This window comes from Tenrec ecaudatus, chromosome 16 (genome assembly GCF_050624435.1).
Source record: "Tenrec ecaudatus isolate mTenEca1 chromosome 16, mTenEca1.hap1, whole genome shotgun sequence".
Taxonomy (NCBI): Eukaryota; Metazoa; Chordata; class Mammalia; order Afrosoricida; family Tenrecidae; genus Tenrec; species Tenrec ecaudatus.
The window spans coordinates 68433287-68453164 of record NC_134545.1 but is presented as its reverse complement, the minus strand read 5'-3'; the positions used below and the strand labels follow the sequence as shown (position 1 = coordinate 68453164).

The window sequence follows — 19878 nt, the reverse complement described above, 5'->3', positions numbered from 1 at the left end:
ATGACTTGTAAGAGGAACATATCTGAATCCCCTGAGGACGTCCAAATTACCTTCCTCCTGTGGTATAAATTAAACAGCACAGAATTATTCCGGCAAGGGTTGGAGAGGTAGAAATATTGCCTCAGAAGTATGTAGACCAAGAGGGGTTATATTTTGAAAACCAATAGCACTATGTTCTGACATTTTTGTTGACTAAAGATTTCTATGAATTTGTAGTTATACTTTTGACATGTCCTTGTATATACATATGAAATTATCTTAAAATGTGTGTTATCCTCAAATTAAAAAAAAAAAGAAAATCCTGGAAAATGATTAAAAAACCAAAAGCTAAGCTCTATTATTTCCAAACAAATTCCTGTTTCAAGTATAGTCAGGAAACACCAATTTAGTCCATATCAAAATATAGGACCATTAAATCTTATATTTAATGGCTGGTCTTCTCCTTCTTTTAAATGCTCAAAAATGTTAGAAAATATAAACTTCCCATTTTGTAGTGATTCAAAGTTGAATCATTCCATTGTACTTTAGCAAATTTTCCTCTTTAACATCACAGTGATCATATTATTTAGACCGTTTTAAAGGGAGTGGGGAAAGATAATGCACTCATATCTAAAGAGCGCAAAATATGAGAAGGCTTCAAAAAGCTCATGGAATAATTCCATTGCCTTTCAATTCCATTTTTTTCAAGAACGTTTTGAAGCTTCTTTGCAAGTTATGACTACTTTGCTAACATGTTCCAACCAATAGCCATCTATCACACACATAACTGAGAGGAAAAACATAATTTGCATATACAATAATCTAAAAGGAGCAAGGAGAAAAGGAAACATTTTGTTATATTAAATTTTATGTATCTGTTTTACATCTGCTGCTTATTACAGAAACATAATAATCTCTAAAAATCTTGATGGTGAACATATACTGTAAATAATTCTTACAGCAGATCTTCAAAATTGATAATGACATTTAAAACATGATTTCCTTTAAATTTTAATTATTTTTGAGATACTACATGCTGGGCTCATTAGATACAAGATACACAGAGGGATAAAATAGGAACACGATCAATTAATTGAACTTATTAAAGGTCCTTGGAATAAAAAAAATATCTTTGAAAGAAAAATTAACTAGGTATAGGCAGTTCCCAGGTAACTAAAGTCCCTATGGACAAATTCTACTTGCCCTCTAGTATTATGCAAATTTCTCCTCTTTGAAATGATCAACCCAATCCCTTTCCATAGATAATTCTTTATCACAAGCACCTTCACTTTCTGCAGGTGCTACTTTAAATCATTAAACTACCATTTAACCTACTCTTGCACTAAAATAAGGCCATATTAGAACCATAGGCACCTGCCCTGATGTATCTACAAATTCTACTTATGGATTTAAGACACAACTAGAAAAAAAGAGACACAATCAGGAATGGATGCCTTTCTAGACTTGCATTTTGAATGGTGATTAAAAAGAATAGCAAGTTAAGTGTATGTGCCTTATGTCTGAAACATAAAATTCCAATGACTGCTTTTTAAATTAATATAATTATAAATTAAAATACATGCTTCATACAAATATAAAGTTTAATAAACCAGCCAATATTTATGAATAAATTACATATTAAATGGTCTATTATGCAGCTAAAACCATAGAGCCTTTTAGCCTCTGAACTTTTCTTCCATATATAAACCTTTTAAATATATTTTGCAGTGGCTGAAGTCACCGTGTGGGCCAATTACGTGCTATCCACTGCATTTTCTTCAGCGGGCATCTGAAACACTGACTGCTGTGTTCCTCCTCTCCTCTCATGAGACACCACCCTGCTATGGCGAGTTCGTATCCCTCCTCAGATTTTACTGTCTGTTCTACTCATTTCTTCAATTATTATTTTCTCTAGTCCAATAGACAAAATAATTTTACTCAAATACTTAGCATAACATCTGAATCAACACTTTTTGTCTTTCCCGGTTTTCACAGAGACAAATCCAGGAGATCCCAGAGGCTTATAAATTCCCTTTTTTAAAGTAGTTTTATTGGTACATAATTCAAACATCCTATAATAGTTCCACTATATTAAAAAGAGTTGTACAAACATCACAACAATCACTTTCAGAACATTTTCCTCTTTATCATACTTTTTATTGTTAGCTACTGATTTCCCTCCAACTTCTTCTGCTATTACCCCTAGGTAATTATTAAAATAGTTCATGTTTCTATAGATTTACCTATCCTGGTTTCATATATAGAACATAATATGAAATGAAATCAAGAAACAAACTAAAAACAATGTCAAAAGAAAGAATAAAAACTTAATTGAAGGGAAATAAAAAAATACTAAAAATAGGAACTACATTAAAATGGGCCAAAAGGGAAATCAAAGGATAAGGTGTTACATTTTAACCTAATTATATCATCCATAATAGACTTTATCATGGTCTCTTTCTGGAAGCAATACTGTTCACACCCACCTACTATGATCAGACAGAATTCATCAGAGGCTTAATCTCTGTGGTCACTTTTCTTTTTACTCTTTTGAAAAAGTCTTCCATTATCACAGGTTTCTAATATTTAATCCACTCATCTAGTTTATTTTTTTCATTTTTAATTATGTCAGTATAATATTTATGTCATGAATTAGGTATAATTGTCTTTTATTTTTATAATTGTGACAGTTTTAGGTTTTACAGTTAGGTCTTTGATCCAGCTGAGGTAGCTTTCTATATGGTATGAGATATGGATTCTATTTCACCTTTATGCAAATGGTAACCACTTTTGACAGCACCATTTGTTAAAGAGATTTTCTCATGTAATGTGTTTTAATCCTTTGTTGAGAGCAGCTATTTTCTGAAGGATTTCCTACTGATCTATGTGTCTGCTATTATACCAGTGGCAGTCCTACACAGAACTAATCTCTAAAATTTAGAAAATAGTTCAGTACTTTACCTACAAAAAGACAAGAAATCTAATTGGAAATTGGCAAACTACATCACAGTCTCCACCAAAGAAGTTGTACAGGCAGTCAATAAACATATGAAGAAATGCTCAAAATTAGCCAACAGATAGATACTAATCAAAAGACCAAGTGAAATAGCATCTCACCCAAACAATAATATTAAACTTCAAAAATACAAGAAACAATAATAAATGCTGCTAAAGCTTGAGGAGATTGGGACTTTCTTAGACACCTGTATAAAATGTTCAATGGTTCCTACTGTGGAAAACGGTAGGTAAGATACCACAGGATCCAGCCATACCACTAGTAGGTTTATATACTAGAGACATAAGAGTCATGATAGGCACAGATGTATATATTCATCACCATACTATTCAATTCACAATATCAAAATGTTGGAAACCATGTAAGTGCTAATCCTTAGATGAATGGATAAACAAATGTTGGTAACTACGCTCATTATAATACTTCACAGTGGTAAAGAAGGAGGAACTTGTGAAACACCTCATAGTTTGGAGGAAACTGGAGAGTATCACTTTGGGCGGGCTACGTCAATCAAGAAAAGCCAAATATTGTATGAGACCAGTATAAAAAGCAATGATATATTTGCAAATTGTGTTAATAACTTATTTTAGAAGAATTATATGACTAGTCTCAAGGAACTGGAGATTAAAGATGGCCCAAATGTTCAACTTTTACAAGATGTTATATTGCTCCATTTCCACTCCACTCCTCACATGGATCAGGAAAAGCCTGAATTGAACTGGATTGGATGTACCTATTTGTATAACTGAGTAAGCCATTTTTTGATATAAATGCTTCTTTTTATACAATATACACAAATGCCACGGTTTTTGCTTCTCTAGAGCATCCAGGCTTACACATAAATGGAAGGAATCAAGTATTGCTATGTGACTGGAGTCTTTGACGCTCATAAGCAGCCATTAAGCTGCAACTATTGGTCTCTTGTTAAGAGTAATGAACAACAAAGAGTCATCAACACAGCTAGTCCAGTGGACTAATGGGCCAGGTAAATCTCCTTCTTCGTGTCCTGAGAACACAAGAACTAGAGGATGCCCAGTTGTAACTACCAGTTTCTCTGAAAGGGAACGCAATCTAGCTAGGAGCCCTGACGGGTTACATATTGGACTGCAATCCACAAAGCCAGCAGTTTGAAATCACCAGCAGCTCCAAGGGAGAAAGATGAGGGGTTCTGCTCTTGTAAAGAGCTACAGTCTTGGAAGCCCCAGGGCCATTAGAGTTGCTATGAGTTGACATTAACTTGATAACAGTGAGGGCTTTTCTGTATTTTGTTTTGCTTTTCTTTTTTTAAGATTGGATGAAAAAGGTGTAACCAAACTCAAAATTGTAGTGGAGATTAGTTTGACCAGTTAAAAGGAGCTTAGTGTAACTCACGAGATGATAGGTCTTAATCACCTTTGGAGCATGGAACCAAACTCATGCGTGTGCCTCAGTTTTCAGCCAAGTGATAGACAGATCTATAAGGGGAATGCTAGTCAAGTATGCACAGCATTACAGAAATATTTATCAAACAAAAATATCAAAATATGAAGCTATTGTTTCTCAACATATCCTTCATCTAGGTCTTTTCATTTCTGAAGGCAATGTGTGTAACACTTAAATCCTTCATCAATAAGTTGTGCAAGCTGAATATATGTAGGAGGCAAATGGGAGAATGCCCATTAGTGTATATAGTTTTTGCATAGTATATTTTTGTAAATATATTTGTATGTATTTGTAACCACTTTCTCAACATCGTTCCCCTTCTCTAGACTCAAAAGTATAAAATCATTGATTCCTTGTTCATGGCCAGTTATTAAGTTCTACTAATTTTACTTTTTATACATCCTATAATTTTGCAAATCTCCCCAAATCAGTACTAGCTCAAATTTTAACTAACCTTTGAACACTTCGTCTGTCACCAAACTATTCTCTATATGACCTCCATATCAATATTTGAAATGTTATGAAAACAAACAAAAATATGGGAAAGATGAGTAAGATTCAGAGTTTTAGTTTCCATTTTCAAATAGCTTAACAGTAGTTTTTTGGAAAATGAAGCACAAAAATATACATTCTTAAGTATTTTAAGAAAGTCTAATTTCATGTTTCAAATAACATATTTTAAGAAAAATTACAACATGGTGTTTCTTTTTTTAAAAAATCTACTTGCAATTTCCTCATACTTAATTACTTATTACAATTGGATTGCTCATTATCTGATGTCACCTGTAAATTATCTTCTCAAAGTTTTCCTTCTAATGCTCCCACTCAATACAAACTCTTTTCTTTTTCCATCCACCATAATCAGAATGAATCAAGTTTAAATAAACTTAAACAAAACTATTAATTGCTATTTCCTAACTAACTATAGAAAATACGAATGCACTATGGCAATCTACTCACTCTGGACTCAAATCAGGGATGTCTATATCTCTAATACATCAATTACCCACCCTTCTTGTTGCTGCTACTTGTTTTTTATACGTATGATTCATAATTTCTTTACTTAAATATCAACTCCTTAAAGCATTACAGTGTCATATTACAGATCCTTGATCCCCTAAATTACTTAGGAAAATGTTCATACCTATCACGCACTCATTATAAATTTTCTAAACCTATGTACTTTTCCACAATTTTTCTAACAGGAGAAAAATGTTTCAATATAATGTGGAAACTAATTATGTCTCAAAAATAAAAGAAAAATAATTATTATAAATAGTTGTTTTGGTTAAAGCCATTAATTAGCTTGAAAGTACACACACAAATATAAATGCTCAGATTATAATTGTCCATCATTATTTGTTTATTAGGTATCCATCATTATTTGGTTGTTATTGTATTGGTACCAACTCACAGTGACCCTATCTAAAACAGAAGGAAACATTGCCTGGACCTATTCTTATATCTCCCTTGATGTATTCATTAATTTAAAATACTATCTTGGAAAATGAATATTCATATTTCCGGGATAATCAAATATTAAAAATCCTCCGGATCTTCATGTTCCTTATGTAAATGATCTTGATCCTAGATAATTAGAAGTAAGAACACTAGCATGAGTCAAAGGACAATAATAATTAGAAGGGGGCCCACAAAGCCTCTGCTAATCAACATAATCAAATAGATGATACCCGATGGTAGGATCAAAGTAGAGCAGTTCTAGTGCTTCGTGCTATAAATGTATTTGCTATTTTATTCAAGATCACACTCATCGTCATTATTTGACCCTATGCCTAAATTAAAAATATATTCTATATGTTTACTGAGACAAAAGTCTTTGTAAATCTGATGTAATTGGCAAATCAATATGAATAATTACAATGGTATGGTGCTATTGATTTGTCAAATCAGAATTACATTCGTTTTGACTATGTGCAACTAAGAATAGGTGAAATATGACTTTTAATACAACTAACAAGTATCAATAAATTAAAATTGGGTAAAGCAATGGATAAGATAGCAGTGTTTCTTTAATGGAATGCGTTCGCGCCTGGAATAATTCTCTATGGGATCCATGGTTTGTAGTGGGTTATGCATTGTACTACAAGCTGCAAAGTCAACTGCTGAAACCTATCGGCCACTATGAGAGAGAAAGAGGAGCCTTGTTAAGAAAGACAGATTTGTACGATCTCTGCCTCATGGTAATTTTTCTTCTTTGGGTAGCCAGAGTTGTTTTCTGGAAAGAAATCGGGAAGTTAAAGTTTTGATTATTTTGTTTGGTTTTGTCTCAGTTATTCTAGTTTGAAATGGTGAATATGGAAGCTCTTAATAAATATTTTGAGCTCAGGGGCGAAATTGCCTTTTGAATTTCTCAGAGACCTTGCTGCTTAGCGAAAATGGCTGACAAAATGTCTGGCCCTGGCTTAATTCAGTCAGAGGCCTAAAGTCATTCAATTGAATAGTTTAGATAAGGATTAAGATAAGATAGATAAGGATTGAACTTGACTTTTAAGAATTGACTTTAAGATCTGATTCTACTTTGCTTATATTGATTTCTTCTGCTTATTGTTATCGACATAATGATTGATAGAAATGATTAGTGGGAAGTATGAAAAGAGAGCTTGTAAGCTCACTTGTCTTCGGCCATTAAAATCAAATAGTTAAATGGGTTTAGGACAAACCTGCAAAGAAGGCTCTCAAAAGATAAATCCTACCCTGTCTCTTGAGTGCTCAGGACATTCGTAGGGGCTGTGAACAGATTGAAGAAGGAAAAAAAGAAAAGGAACTCTGGACTTTTGAATTTTGAACTAGTGGTTTTTGTCAGAAGCTGGAAAAATTCTTGAACCATGAAGAAAACTCCTCACTAGGACTGAATGCTAAAGGAAGCCTGTGGGCAGATTGAAATGTTGGATAGGGGACCACCTGGAAGCACTTGTTGACTGGAAGTGAGAGAAACACAGTACTAAAGGGACAGGTTGAGTCTGGCCACTGACATTCATGGGCCTGGTTCACAGAGACTAGAGGAGAAGACAAGATCGGGTTGATTAGTCTGAAGTCCATGACCTAGGACAAGGAGGCTAGGGTTGTTGAGAATTTGTGATGGGGTCATGGACTACAGGCAAGGCAGCCAATGGGCACATGGTGTGGCTAAGTGAGGCAGCCCACACTGAGTTGATCAGAAGCCAACCAGAGGAAGAGAAGATATTTGAGCCTGTGAACTGATGTATATTCCTGCTGACTCTATGGAAGGCCTGTCCTGATTTGCTTTTGCTTATGGTTGCAGACTTCACAAGCTTCCAACTGGAATGAAGATTCTTTACATCAAAAATTAGTATTGTCCCCTCCAGGTTGATGTAAATGGGCAGTATAGAAACTGGATACCCCAAATTGGGTGGATAAAGGCATAAAGTAGCTGCTTACAAACTTTCATATATGGGGGGAATATATTCATAGGATTATGGTGTTAGGTGTTTATCTCACTGCAATTGTTAGGCATAGAATATTGTTGTTCACTTATAGAATAATATATTAAAATGAGGTTTAGGCACACATTTTTAATTGTATGCATTTTAGTTTTATCCTGTTAGGTACAGATATATTTTATTATATTTTTGAAAATTATATATGGCTCAAGAGTTGTGTGAAAGTGTCAAGTTGACAATGGGTAGTCTGTGACGGTTATATAATCTCCTGTCAACTCGTGAAGGGGTGGAGTCTAGCCTATCAATCAGGTCATAGCCAATGAGGCCTCTGTGTGGGAATGGCCTCTCTTGAGGATTCTAGGAACTCCTATATGCCTCTGTGGAGGTAGAGAAACACACTCTGTTTCATCTCCCTATGAGACATTCCTATTGACAAACATCATGGAGCTATACTGATGGCAGCCAGAGCCTTGGAGCTGGAGGAACCACGTGGAGAACAACGCCAGCGCTAAGATGCTTCCACCACCGCTGGATCCACAAGACTTTCCACCTGTGATCTTCCTGCACACAACTTCATTATATGGCTGCTTGAATCTGAAGAGGGATTTTCAGACTGGTTTTGGACATACGGGCTAAAATCATACTTCTGAACTTGATCTAGATGGGCTGGGATGCTTTCTTAATATACAATTACTATTTTATATAAAGTTCTTTCTTATACACATATGAGTATGTATGTATTTGTTTCTCTAGTCCACCTAGACTAACACACACTGTCTCGGTGTTTCTATGACAGGAAGTGGGGCAAAACAAAATAGTGTAATACTATATCCTTTGAAGACCACTCATGTACCAGATCTTTTTATTAATGACAGGTTAGTAGATTAAGGAAACTACAAAAAGGATACATTTAAAATTGAACTTTAGATAATAATTGTGATTTCTAGAAAACCAAGAAGGATGAACACTTTAGACAGAAGAGACTCAACTCAAGCTCACTGCTATCGATTCACTCCCACTCATAGAGTGCTGGTAAGACAGAGCAGAGCTTCAATGGGTTGCTGAGACTGTAATCTGTTATGGGAGTAGAAAGCCTCATCTTTTCTCCACTGAGACACTGGTGAATTTGAACTGTGGACCTTTTGATTAGCAACCCAATGTATAACTTAAAATGCATGTGATGGTCCATCAAATAAGTGTTTTAAATTTTTTAAATTAAAATTAGTTTTATTGATGCAAGGAGCATGTGTGTCTATTGTGTACCTCTGCGTGTCATTAATTATGCTAGTCTCTAGAACTGATATAAGTGATATTTCTGGATGACCTAGCAAACTCCACCTTGAATTTCAATGTAAACTTGGGCAAAAAATCTATGAAATAAGAATAAAAATCATTAGTCCTATTAATTAGAAATTACCAAGAATGAAAATAAACTTACATATCCTCTCTTTAGCCCTGGTACTCTCAGTCTTATGCATAAATAATAATTTCATGATTTTCAAGAGTCCTAATTATAACCACCCACGGGAATAATATAAATGTTTTATTCCTGACACAAGATTTTCTTCACCTTATATATGAAGAAATATATATGATAACTATACCCTAATGAAAAATGTTTATTCACAAACGACTTTCATAACTTTAATGAACTAATTTTGGGGCAACAAAATAGCATAGCCTTAAAACATTTGGTGTCAGAATTATATTAATGAAATTTCATAAGTGTTGTTTTGTGTGTCATATTTGTAAGCAGAGCTATTTTGCACAGTGCAAACGCTTTCATGGACAAATGATTTGTTTTCCATGAGTCTCCAGGAGTAAATTTATGTTTCATTAGGCTATATTTATTTAAACTGTGTATTTATAGGTCTAAAATGCTTGAAGAAAATTAGCATAATCGGCAGTCGGGTGTTATCTTATATAACATGATCTAGGTTTTTGAGCCATAACATTATCACTATTATTTCTGAAAAGGTGCCTATATATTTATAACTCAATTATAATGCCTTGGTCAAACCTGGGGTTTCTATAATTGAGGAAATAAGAGAACAAGCTGCAATGTGGTTACTCAAGCTGTATGAAAGGGCCTTTGTAGGGCAGTCAATCAAGAGCAAAGAGTCATTAGCATGATTTGTCACAGACCTTCCGTTTGGAACCTGAAAGGCCAAGAAAATGAAATGCATTACCAGCTTGTACCCTAAAGCAAAACCATAAAATGAAATCAGTATTTGAGCCGCTTTATCAGCAGTGTAAGCTTTATCTTAATTGTCCTGCCATTTATTCCTGATTGAAAGGCTAGTTACCAACTCAAAATAGAATGATGTATTTATAGAAAGCTATATTATTTTCTTTCACATTTACAGATAATTATAATTTTACTTTCAAGTAAAAAATGCCGCTTCAATTATGCAATTCAATAAATCAAGCTGAACTTTATATTTCATATTGTTTCTTTTGTTCTACATAAAAAAATAAAAGAATGCAAATGACTTTTTGGCAGAAATACTTTGATACCATAGCCTTTTGTCCTAAAAACCCAGGAGAGACTGAGTTGTTCTGGTGGGCAGAGAATACAAACCAGAAGAAAAGAGCATTCATATTTTGAAGCAATACATTTAAAACAGTAATTTATTCATATTTGTCTCTTTTTTGAAGCATAGATAATTATTTGATCAAAAATAGTGGTTGATACGATAGCCAAGAAATAGCATATGCTTTATCTTTCTTAATAAAATTAAGAAAGAAAAATAAAAGTGAAGGAGATGAGCAATCCAGAGAGTTTGCAATGAAGTAGGTATAAGAAATGAACGTTTCCTTTATAAATTCTTGGGAGGGAGAGGACTCTTTCTCAAAGAATCTCAAAATAAGAGGTTTTTAGAGTGATCAGCTTTCCTCTTTTTGAAAATATATTTGATTATCTGAATCTAGTTTTTGCACATCTCTTTGATTCTTTAGATCTATTGTATCTTAATTCTGTTCTCTGCATTTAAAATATACTGAGTGTGCCTCCATTTTGGTTTTCTAATTCTAGATTGTTGCAAATTTAATGATAATATTTTACTATGTTTTCTCAAGTTACCCTCTGAAATATTTTATTCAGCCTTTTTACTTCGTAATTTCTCTCATTTGCTTACACTACTCTACTACAACAAAGAGCACGTTTCAGAGTCTCTTCTGATAACCACTTTGATCTTTCTTTGTTCCGTATCTTTTTTAATAACCCTTGGCTTTCTTTATGCAGGGTGCTCTTGATGTCATGTCGCAGCTCATCAGTTCTTCAGCCATTGGTGTTCAATGCATCAAAAGTACTTTCAAGACGGTTGAAATTCAGGTGGGATATGATCAAGGTTGTATTTTTATTCTATGGGCAAAATTTGGAATACAGGAAGCATCAAAAAAAGATAGAAAGATTACAGAGAGTCATTGTACCAAACAGAAGTAATGTATATACTCATCTATAAGCCGAGTTTTTCAGCACAAAAAATGTGCTGAAAAACTGGGGTTCGGCTTATACATGGGTCAGTGGTGCCCCAGCAAGGTGTAACATCTCGCGGGTGATTGCAGTTCCTCTGCTGTTCATTCAAAGCCCCGCTGACACTACAGGGCTTTGAATGTTTGTTTATTCACATCTAACCAATCAGAGTTGTCCCATGAAGTGGACGGCTCCAATTTGCAGAAGCACCCGTAATGATTCACTGATGCCGGCAGCTGAACTGGTAAGGATGTGTCTGTGGCTGCGCTCCACTATCTCTCCCCTCTGGTCTCTGTGTTAATTCACATCCTGCATTTCCCACCCTAGGCTTATACTCGAGTCAATCAGTTTTTCTGGTTTCCCAGGTAATCATTAGGTACCTCGGCTTATACTCGGGTTGGTTTTTATTCGAGTATATACAGTAGTCAAAATTCAAATTTTCAAAAGGTAGCATATGAGCACAGCTCAGTGGTACTAAAGGAAGAAGTCCAAACTTCAGTGAAAGGATTAACCAAAAACAAGCCTCCATGAAATAGGGAACACCAATTGAAATTTTCAACAAGCAGATGAAACACTGGATGCACTCACTGTCTATGCCAGGAAATTTGGAAGATAAACTACTTGGCTAACAGATTGTAAGAGATCCCTATTTGTACTCATTCCACAGAAAGTTAACCCAAATAAAGCTCACGTTTTAGAACAATATTATTGATTTAAGTAAAATTTTGCTCAAGATCATATAACGGTTGCAGCAGTACATTGACAGGAAGCCACCAGAAATTCAAGAAGGATTCAGAAGAAGACATGAAACTAAGGATATCATCACTGATGTCATATGGTTCTTGGCTGAGAGTAGAGTATAATTAAAATGATTCTTACTTGCGCTTTGTTGCTTGTTCAAACACATTCAACTGCATGGAATATAGCAAACCATGGATAACCTTGAAAAGAATGGAATTTCCAGAACACTTAATTGTGCTAATGCAAAACCTGTACTTGGATCAAGTGGTATTTTGCGAATAGAAAAAAAACTGCAAGGTTTAAAATCAAGAAAAGTGTGGATCAGGGTTGTATCCTCTTACCATACTTATGCAACTGTATGCTGCAAAAATAATAATAGAAGCTGGATTATATGAAACTTTGCTTGCTGAAAGTGAGGAGTACTTGAAACAATTGCTGATGAAGATTAAGGACTACAGCCTTCAAGATGGATTACAACTTTATATGAAGAAAACCAAAATCATCATAGCTGCACCAGTACTTAACAGTACTTAATGATAAATGGAGCAAAGCTTGAAGTTGTTAAGGATTTCTTCTTGCTTGGATCCACACTAAATGCTCATGAAAGCAGCAGCTGATATATCAAAGGATGCATTGCCTTGAGTAAATCTACTTCAAACGATGTCGTGAGGACTAAGGTTCACCTGACCTAAGCAATTTTCAATTACCTCATATACATGTCAATATTGTTATTGAGTGAAGAAGGAAGAAGGAGGAGGAGGTAGAGAAGGAGGAGGAGGAAGATGTGGAGGAGGAGTCAGGAGGGAAGAGGAGAAAGAATGGAAGAGGAGGAGAAATTGATGCATTTGAATTATGGTGTTGGAAAAGAATATTAACAGCACCATGGACGGAGAAGAACAAACAAATCTGTATTGGAAAAAGTACAGCCAGCATGTTCTTTAGACTCTAGGATGGCGAGATGGCTCATGTACTGTGGCCATGTTGTCAGGGGAGAACAGTTCTTAAAGGACATCGTGCTGGCTAGAGTAGTGAGGCATTGAAAAAGACAAGGACCCTTGAGAAGATGGAATAATGCCGTTTCTGTAACAATGGGTTCAAACCTAACAACAATTCTGAGGAATGGCATCAGCCGAAGCACTGTTTCATTCTCTTGTCTATAGAGTTGCTACGAAAAGAACAAAGTCAAGCTCCACCAAACAACAACAGCATACAATTCTCCATACTTTCATCAGTATTCCAATTTAATACTTTTTTTTAAAACTTCCCTGATACATGCTTACTGTGTTCAGAATTCCCCTTTCGAATCTTTTTTACTTTTTCTTTAAGTTCAAAGATCAAACCCATTTTTTTTAACTCTTCTATACTTCATTGACCTGTGTAATAGCCCACACATCCCACTTAGTAATAGTGTAGCCCTTCATCGTCACTATATGTTTATTTTGGTTCCACATTGAACCGTGGGCTTCTTGAAGGAAAGAACTTTGCTTCTTTACCTTGGTGTCTTGAAATACTATTACAGGTGTCCTGAAATATTATCTATATTATAGATACTCTGTACCTAATGCCAACACAATTGATACACAGATCCCAAAGAAAACAAATCTCTGCATGTCCCGAATTTGCGATCATTACTTGCTGATTCTTGAATCTGTTGGATTAGGGGAAAAGGAAAATATATTGTTTCTGACTTACTATAGTTTTTTATATTCATTGTCAATACAGTCGTGTATGAATAGTGCAAATCCTTAGGTTGGCTGTTCAAATCCGCTTGAAGGTGTCTCAAAAAGACAGAATTTGGGTTTTGCTTCTAAAAAAACCATACCTGGAATCCTCGGGAGCAGTTCCAGAATAGCCTGCAGATTAACACGAGTCAGAGGTGACTGCACAGCTACAAACACCAACGTCGGTATTTCCAGGTGTCCTTCCCTTTATACACAGTAAAATATTTACGTGTTTGAAGTTTTTCCCACTCTGATTTTCTCAAAATAATAGATTTAGGAGTAAGTGAGACAAGATTTCTAGTTGTTAAACTGAAGTTGGGTAATTGATACACAAGTGTTCTTTGCAGTATTCTCTGGAAGTCTATATACTTGAAATTGTCCCTCCTTAAAGGTTAATATAGTGTTAAGTATTCCTAGTGTCACATTTATGAAATGAAGTTTAGAACACTTCTTTCTTTTCATTGTTAATTTTCATTTAAATATTTAATCTAGTTATGAAATAGCTAAACAGCTTTTATTGAAAGGATTTCATCAACAAAGTCTTGACAAAGAAATCCCAGTGAAAAAAATTATTTTATGAAATTAAACTTTTATTGCCTCTGTTTATATGATGTACGGTAGAGCTAAAGACCATAGGGCCACTTATTCTGAAGCAAGATTGGACGATTAATTAATTAACCTCAATTTACATACTGGCCTTTTTATTTTTATAACTAATGTACTGAGGACTAATAGTCCTTAAGAAGTGGTACTGTTTGAATCACATGGGTTTTGTTTCCAGAAGCAAAGATCAATAATGAAATGCTGACAACAGTGTTTAAAGCATCAGACATTAAACAAACTAACATTTAACTTCTAGGCTTTTTGCATTTCTGAGAAGATAATTCATGAATATGTTAATTGGTCTCACCTTTACATGCAAACGAGGGCACATACAAGTATATACCTGTGAATTAGCTAAACTTTTATTAGTCTTAGATTATAGTAATTTAACTTACATTAATGAGAGCTAGGTTCATTTATTTGTGATACAGCTTTTCAAAATATTCACCAGTGAGAGTTCAAATGCTGAGCTGTGCTACCTGAATACTTAACCAGTTTTTCATTCTATAGTTAACTGCCCATTTTTTCAAGTAATGGTGGCAAATACAGTTTTCAATTATTCTCTCCAGTTTATCTGTAATCACAGTGATGGCATTATACAATTTAAAGCGATTCTACCCTTTCAGCACATATATAATTTCATAAACATTGAATTTTCTCCAATTTGAAGATTAAGTAAAGAACAAAAAGAATTGGCCTGTTATTTTTTATGAAATTTAACTATGAAAGTGATGTAAATCAGAGTATAATTTAATGGATTTTATTAAAAAATATATCTTTAATAATTTGATTTTTCAAATTAGTTCTTTGGTACCTATATGAAATGAAGTTCTCTACACTAGACTATCACATGAGATTTAGAATCATTTGGGGGAAAGGTATTTGTATCTAGGAGCATCAATTGAAAAGCTGATAACATGAACAAACAAATGAACAGCCACAATCCACCCGAGCCCTTTGCTCTCCTCTTGTTCTCTCTGCCCCACCAGCTGGGCTCCTTCTCTTGGTATGCAGACTTTCTCTTCTTTTGGTCTAGTCCCCCTCCCCCTTCTGAAGGATCTGATGAATGTAACATTCTCATTGTCAAAGGGGAATGCTCCAGATCCTGTTTCCCATTTTATATGTTCTACTACTATTCAAATTAAATTTGCTTTATTAGGGAATTCTCTACTCTTTAATGACTGTACGGTTAGAAAAAGATGGATGGTTTATGTGCAAAACCAATATTTACTCAATCAATCAAAGGGAGTGCTACCCGTGCTGCATTCTTGCTAGTGTGACTCACGTTCTGGGCTAGCCCCATTCGCTACGAGACTCTTGCTTCTATCTCTGTGTGATAAATGAGATGCCCCCGAAATATCAAAAAATATTTTAGTAATGAACAGACATGGGCTTGAAACCCCAAATTGTCATTTACTGAATGTGTTATTAAAAAAGAAAACATTTCATTTTAAAACATTTTTGACTGTGTTAAATAGGGTAATCATTTTCCTCTCACAGAAATCCATGAGGTAATTTTTATATAATTATAAAACTGTCAATAAATGTCTATCACCAATTTAAAAAATTCTTCTCACTTAAAAATGGAAAATCACTACAAGAAGCCACAAAATCCAGAAATGACTAGCAGGAATGGATTTACTAACCATCAAAGGGTAAGGGGAAAATGTCAGCATCACTTCTAAGGCTCTGGTCCAAACGTGCACTACTTTCTACCAACAAAATCTGTTTAAGCCTGTCTCTGATAGGGCTTACCTGCAAACCAGTTCCCTCAGTGATAAATTTGTCTGTCTTGGTAGTGTGCCCTAAAAAAAAACTTGTTCATTTAAAACAAGGGCTTCGCAGAGCATCTGTTGGGCTAGATAACATGATCAGCTCAGAAGGTTACAGTGCCTGTTTGGGGGGCTTCCAAAACGATCATTTTGTTAGTTTTTCTTGAAGGAAGACAGGATGATTATATGGCCTTATGAAGGAGCCAAAGAAGGAAATCTATGTTCAGAAACTGATTGTGGTAGCTATTGTACAATACGGCAATACTGCTCAGTGTAATTGAACCATGGGATTATATAACATATGTATTAACTCCCCAGAGTTAAAAAAATCAATAAATAAAATTGAAAGCAGCATTGATGAGAAAATGCCCACAGATTTGTACTATTGTTATTTTTCCCCCATCTTGACATTACACCCACTCATTCTTTAAAGATGGTCAAGAGTGCCCTGTGAAAATAATGCTTGAAAGCCATCCCCCATCCACCTGAGAGTCTTGATCTTATACCTTTAGACTACTTTTTGTTTCTAAGACTTAAACATATTGGAAAGGAATATGATTTGAGTTTTTTGAGGATGCAAATCCTGTCATTTTGTATTGTGTTGCAGAGAATTCTTTGAGGAAAGGATATAGAGATAGAAGTATAGACGTCAGAAGTATACAGACTTAGGCGGAAGATATATTGAGAAGTGAGAGCTTTACATTTGGCATTCATGACTAGTAAGCATTTCAGTATGAGTTGGAACCTAAGAATAATGACAAGATTTTACAGCAATAGTTTTTGTTTGCTCTCATATCCATCCCAGAGGATTTCGCCAGACGCTTGTAATGAGATTGGGTCAAATTTGCATTTCACAGTCACAAACAATGATGGCACCAGAATGCTACTGCATACCAAGTTTAAGATGTGTGTGTTATTGCTTTGACGCTCTCCTTGTGATTTCACTGTCTGCATTCTCATACATCAGCTGCCAAAAGGAATGAGCAGTCTTTTCTGAGTGTTAATGATTCGCCTATCTCTTAAAGAGAACTTTATTTACACATAACTCTGTATTTAAAAATAAGTTGAAAGCCCATCATTTTTTAAAAACAAAATACAAACAAAAAAACCCTAAATGGGGACATTTCATTGAAAGAAACAAACAAAAAAATTTTAATTAATTTGGCTCACTTTTTGAAGGAACTCGGAGGTTGGCCAGGACCACTTCCAGGGAATCAGCTTGAACTCGAAGTACATAGCTTGTCTTGGTCTCATAGTCCAGAGGTGCATTCACGTAAATAACTCCTGTGATGTTATTGATTCCAAACATACCTAGAATTTAAAATGTGATGCCTTTGGTCATTTCGCTTGTACTATAAGCAAAAACAATCATTTTACAAAAGCTCTGCTATTAAAAAAAAGGGGGGGATAACAAGACTAAAAATACTGATTTATAATAAATATAATGCATAAGACTGACCATATGCTAGCTAGTCTTTGGAAATGATATGCTAGCTCCAAAAATGATCAAATTCAGGGTTTGTCCAAATGCACGTCCTAAAATGCTAGTGGTTTTACTGTCATTGGGTTACAGATATGTGTTAGTTATAAATCATGAAGTTTTCCCTTCTTCTGTTTTAAAGACTGCCTATTACCTTTATTCTTCTTTATTTTTTAACAATGTAAAATAGTTTTCTGTTCAACAATTTATATACATTTTGTTCCATGGCATTTGTTGTGATGCCCTCAGTGTAACATTTTCTCCACTCCCTCTCTGTGTTCTCTGTTTTTATGCATTCTTTTTCCTGGCCCTTTATGCCTTCTACTTTATTATCTGGGGGGGTAGGTCAGAAGCTTACAGGCATTCTCCCTGAAGGCAATGCTGCCAGACTGCTGTCCCCCCCACCACAGGGGTGGGCATGCTCCCTGCCACCAGGGACAATGGCTCACTTCTCCCTAATGCTTGCAACCATTAGCTTGGTTCCCATAGGTGGGGTTTACACCCTACTGCTAATAGTTCCTATGGAGATCCAGAGAACAGGTCAAAGTTAAGCTGCCATCCTGACTCTAGAATCCGCCCATCTTGTCACATGTATATCCCCAATCCCTCCTCTTCCTATTGTGTGCATGTCCCTAGACCACCCCCTCTCATTGCTGTATAACCTATAGTGCAACCCCTTCCTGTGACATATGTCTACCTGTAATTAGTGGGCTTGCACGCCCCCAAAAGGTATATAGGCCTGGGTTAGCAATCTCTCTTCCTCTCACTCCCCTCATTCGCTCTTTTGCCCTCTCCTTTCCCATCCTCTGTTCCCTTCCCCTTGCCCTCCTTCCCTTCCCCCTCTCTTCACGTGGACCATCAAGCGAGCCTGAGGTGAGCAATGCTACCATGTAATGTGTCTGACTGCATTACTGTAATGTCTCTTCTATCACTCATGCTCTCATTGACTTTAATATATTTCTATATCTCAACCATACAATTGTGCTTATGGAACCCGTGATTAGTGGTGGGGGCTGGCTCCCCCCAACTCATACCACAATCATTATTTTAGAAAACACTACCTTTTGGTCTCATATCCTTAATGACATGAATGGATTATGGAGGGCCCAGGTGGCATAGCGAATAGGCGGTGGGCTGCTTCATGCAGGGTCAGCAACTCAAAACCACCAGCCCCTCCTCGGGAGAAAGGCAGGCTCAGACGCTTATAGGGGCAGCTTTCCTCGGTCCTGTAGGATCGCGAAGAGATAGCATGGACTTGATGGCAGTGAGTTTGGTTTTTGAGAATGCATTATAGCCGTCTCTGGTGTTATTATTTGCTTTATAGGCCTAGCTATTGTTTGCTTCCCAGAGGTAGGTTCTCCCTGTCCCAGAGGGCTCTATTCACTGAGGAATGGCTTCGATGGGAGTGTGGCAGATGATACCCTCAAGGATAATGAAGGAGATGTCACACTCTAGCAGTTTCAAGCTGTTCCCAAAATGCAAAGGGTATAGCTCGGGTCACACACTCTATTAAAGGCAGGATTCAGCCCCACCTAAATCCTGGAACAGAGAAGTTCTTCCCAATGGGATCATAGCCACAGACGTGCAGTCCAGAACTAAGATACATCACATAAGGAATTATGGTTAGAAGGACCATATTAACTGATTAGATCTTAATTGTAGTATTTATTTATTTACAGATAAGCTATGAAACTCTAAAGTGTGTTAGTAGGGGAATAATTCCTATTTGCTTCATTTGAAAACCAGGAATATTATTAACCTGGGGTTATTATAACCTGGTTCATATCATTGACTTAATTCAAGAGTCGCATTTCTGGTCTCCCATTTTAAAGTTCACTCAAAATTTAGGTCTGGTGCTGTCGAATACGTATTGGGAAATTCAAACTCAGTAGTGCTCCTTGGGATAAACTTGACTCTGTATGCTACCTTAAAAATGGATAGCCTCATGCACCCTACATCAGGTTTCTGCAGGTTGGAATCAACTTGATGACAGAGGATTTGGCTTTAGGTTTGGATCATGAAGTAGCTCTTTCCCTGCACTTACTTACTTATTTACTTATCTATCTATCTATCTATCTATTGATTTTCATTTGCCTTGTAGCTATCTCTATTTTCTTGACAACAATAGTGAAAACAACAAAAATATAAAATCCCCCTTTGAAAATATCTAATATATGATTTGACTAGAAGGGCTAGCTTCACCAGTCTCTTGGTATTCACTCCAGGCGTTTCTAGCCAGCATTCCCT

At 35.7% G+C, this 19878-nt stretch overlaps 1 protein-coding gene across 17 annotated transcripts in view; it reads right to left on the bottom strand.

The window, feature by feature from the left end:
• The window catches only part of PCDH15 (protocadherin related 15), an 819982-nt gene that overhangs the window by 130083 nt on the left and 670021 nt on the right, over positions 1 to 19878 (bottom strand). For all 17 annotated transcript variants that reach the window (XM_075535092.1, XM_075535093.1, XM_075535090.1 and 14 more), the window contains one exon: positions 17322 to 17462. In XM_075535092.1, coding sequence (XP_075391207.1) covers positions 17322 to 17462 — 141 coding nt within the window. The remainder of the gene's footprint in view (positions 1 to 17321; positions 17463 to 19878) is intronic.